Source organism: the organism of the source record quoted next, unplaced genomic scaffold, assembly GCF_019419815.1.
Source record: "Pyrus x bretschneideri cultivar Hongxiangsu unplaced genomic scaffold, Pyrus_bretschneideri_v1 Contig34, whole genome shotgun sequence".
In the NCBI taxonomy this organism is placed as follows: Eukaryota; Viridiplantae; Streptophyta; class Magnoliopsida; order Rosales; family Rosaceae; genus Pyrus; species Pyrus x bretschneideri.
Window position 1 is genome coordinate 2,343,495 of NW_025999657.1, and position 2,720 is coordinate 2,346,214.

The following is a 2,720-nucleotide window of genomic DNA, read 5'->3' on the forward strand; positions in this document are numbered from 1 at the left end:
CCTCCTATGCCATGTCTGAAGTGTAGCTTTAGTATTGAAAAGAGCTGAGTGTGCAGAAGTGGAGGGAATGCCTTGAAGAGGGTAGAAACCTTCTTTAACTGGTCCTTGAAAAAGCATCCTCCCCGTAGAGCGATCCTTGATTGTTGAACCATCATAATCAAGAGTTAAAGCACACTTATTATCTTTTAAAAACTGATAGGTAGAGAGAAGATTGAACTTCATCATAGGAACATGCAGAACATTATTCAATCGAAATGTAGCTGATGATGTTTTAAGCACAGAATTGCCAGAGTGATGAATCGACATACCTTGCCCATCACCAATGTACACCTTCTCTTCGCCAGAGTAAGGAATAGGGGAATGAATAACAGAGATATCATTAGTGTTATGGGATGTGGCGCCAGAGTCAATAAACCAAGTAGGAGAGGTAGCTTTGGAATTGGTATGCACACACATAGCAGCTAATTTGGCATGAGGTATTTTACCAGCAAAAGCATGATTCATCCTTTCATAACAATCAATGGCTTCATGCTCAAAGGAATGACAGATTTGGCAAGGATGTTTACCACCAGAATACGTGTTATTGAGAGGAAATCCACCAGATTGAGAACGATTACCAGAGTGAGTGCGAAAATGGCCAGAACCATTGCCAGAATTATGAAAATTACCACGAAATGGTTGAAGTTCTTAGAAGAGTTACCACGATAGTTGCGTTGAGACGATCATTTGCCATGATTGTTCTGAAATCTGGGAGGTGCATTGAACTGCACAACATAAGCTTGTGGAAAGGGAAAGTACTATGATGTAGGAAGGAGAGGGCCCTGAGATTGAGCGGCAAAGGCCTGAAAAGGCTCTTGAGCAGAAGAAACAGTGCCCTTCTTTTTGCGATTCATGAATAATTCCTTGTTGATCAACAAACCATGAAGTTCATCCAGAGTAGTTGATGAAATTCGTAGCATAATAGATTCAATGAAGGATTCATATTCATCAGATAAGCCATTGAGAGTGACAGCAATTAGGTCATGATCAGAGACTGGTGATCCAACCGCCATTAAAGCATCAGAAATACCTTTAATGCTTTGCAGATACTCAGAAATTGAGAGATTACCTTTGGTGACATAGTGTAAACGAGATCTTAGTTGATGAATATGAGCCGCAGAAACATCTCCGAATCGATTCTCAAGATTAAGCCAGAGATCACAAGATAAAGTCACACCAACAGTAAATGGAATAATTTCTTCAAAAAGGGTGGAGTTAAGCCAAATCATGATATTTTGATCCTTCTCATACCAAGCTTCATAGGCAGGATTAGGAGCTACAGTAGGGCGATAGATCGGATCAAGAAGATAAGGCGGTGGACAAGGCTTGAAGCCATCAACGATGCCGGTGAGCTTGTAGAGCCTGAAAATCGGAGCAAATGGAGCTTTCTAGACTAGGTAATTGTCACGTTTCAGCTTCATAGGCACCATACAACTGATGTTTTGGATCGTGATCGAAGAGATTGACGAATTTGAGAAATTAGGGTTCATTGAAGAGAAATTGGGTGCAACAAACTCATTCGGTGCAGGATGTGGAGGAACAATTTCAGGATTCGGTGAAGAAGTGGACGACGCCATTGTTGAGAAGAAGAAGAAATTGAAGAATCGAGAGAGATCTTGAAGATCGAGAAGACGATCGGAAAGATTGAATCGCACAAAAAGGCGGTGAAAAGATCGAAAGGAGGTTAAGTAGAGAGGTGAGTGATACCAAGATAGAAAGAATACTTTCTGTATTTCATTTCTTAATCAAGAAGTAATTACAACTAAGTTTATATACACTTTGCTAAATAAGCTTAGTGACTAATAACACTAGATTAATGACTAATACAATGATTAGTTACAAAACAGAAAATATCTAAGTATGAGGTGTCCCTTTAATAATGTGTCTTGGATAAGTTTCTTGGTTGGACCGAAGTAAAATTGTCAGCAATGACAAAAATGACAGGTCACTGGAAGTCTTAATTTTATTTGATCATACTTTACCATTTAATGAATAACTGATTAAATGTTATGTTTGGGTGTCTCTGGATTGAATGTGTTCTTAGTAAATATAATAAATGTACTCAATATCGTTCTTTTTTACACTTGACAACAAAATGGTCTTCGTTAAACAGAGGCTAGTTTCTTAGGGAAGTGTCTTTACTAAGAAAAGCTTGTGCTTGAACTCGCTCCTTTTAGTTTAAGCGTATACGGGATCTCATGCTTGAAATTAATGGCAGTGATGAAATGAACTATCATTAAAGGCTCAGAAATATGATTTTAGGGTATTTACAACGTGTCATTGTGTATGGTATATTTTTAGATTTTTGTTGAAAAATAATTATGGTTTAGTGACACCAGTAATTTCTATTAAAATTCACAATCAGTATGTTGACATTTAGAAAGAGAGGGAAAAAAATTTATAATGCCAAAAAGGAAAAAGAAATTTAGAAGCAATGTATTACATCAATGCCAAAATAAAATTTAAACATATCAAACAGATTTGTATGGTAAAAATAGCAAAATATAATGTATCATTGTTGGAGTTTGACGACAGTTATCCATGTCAGTTATGTCGTATTCACTTCAGCACTACCCTTGAGTGCTTGTGCTTGCCTTCATTGGCAACAAACCTTTCGTAGTTGAAAAATATTGGTATGTCACTAAAATAGGATAAATTTATGTTAGTGTTGCCACAACCTC

General features: G+C 37.3%; 1 protein-coding gene across 1 annotated transcript; it reads right to left on the minus strand.

The window, feature by feature from the left end:
• Positions 1-797: 797 nt before the first annotated feature.
• Positions 798-1,616, minus strand: LOC125480561. The gene is made up of 2 exons (XM_048591522.1): positions 1,555-1,616; positions 798-1,401 (listed from the first exon to the last, which is right to left on the minus strand). The coding sequence occupies exons 1-2, from the start codon at positions 1,614-1,616 to the stop codon at positions 798-800; spliced, it is 666 nt and encodes a 221-aa protein (XP_048447479.1).
• Positions 1,617-2,720: the final 1,104 nt, after the last annotated feature.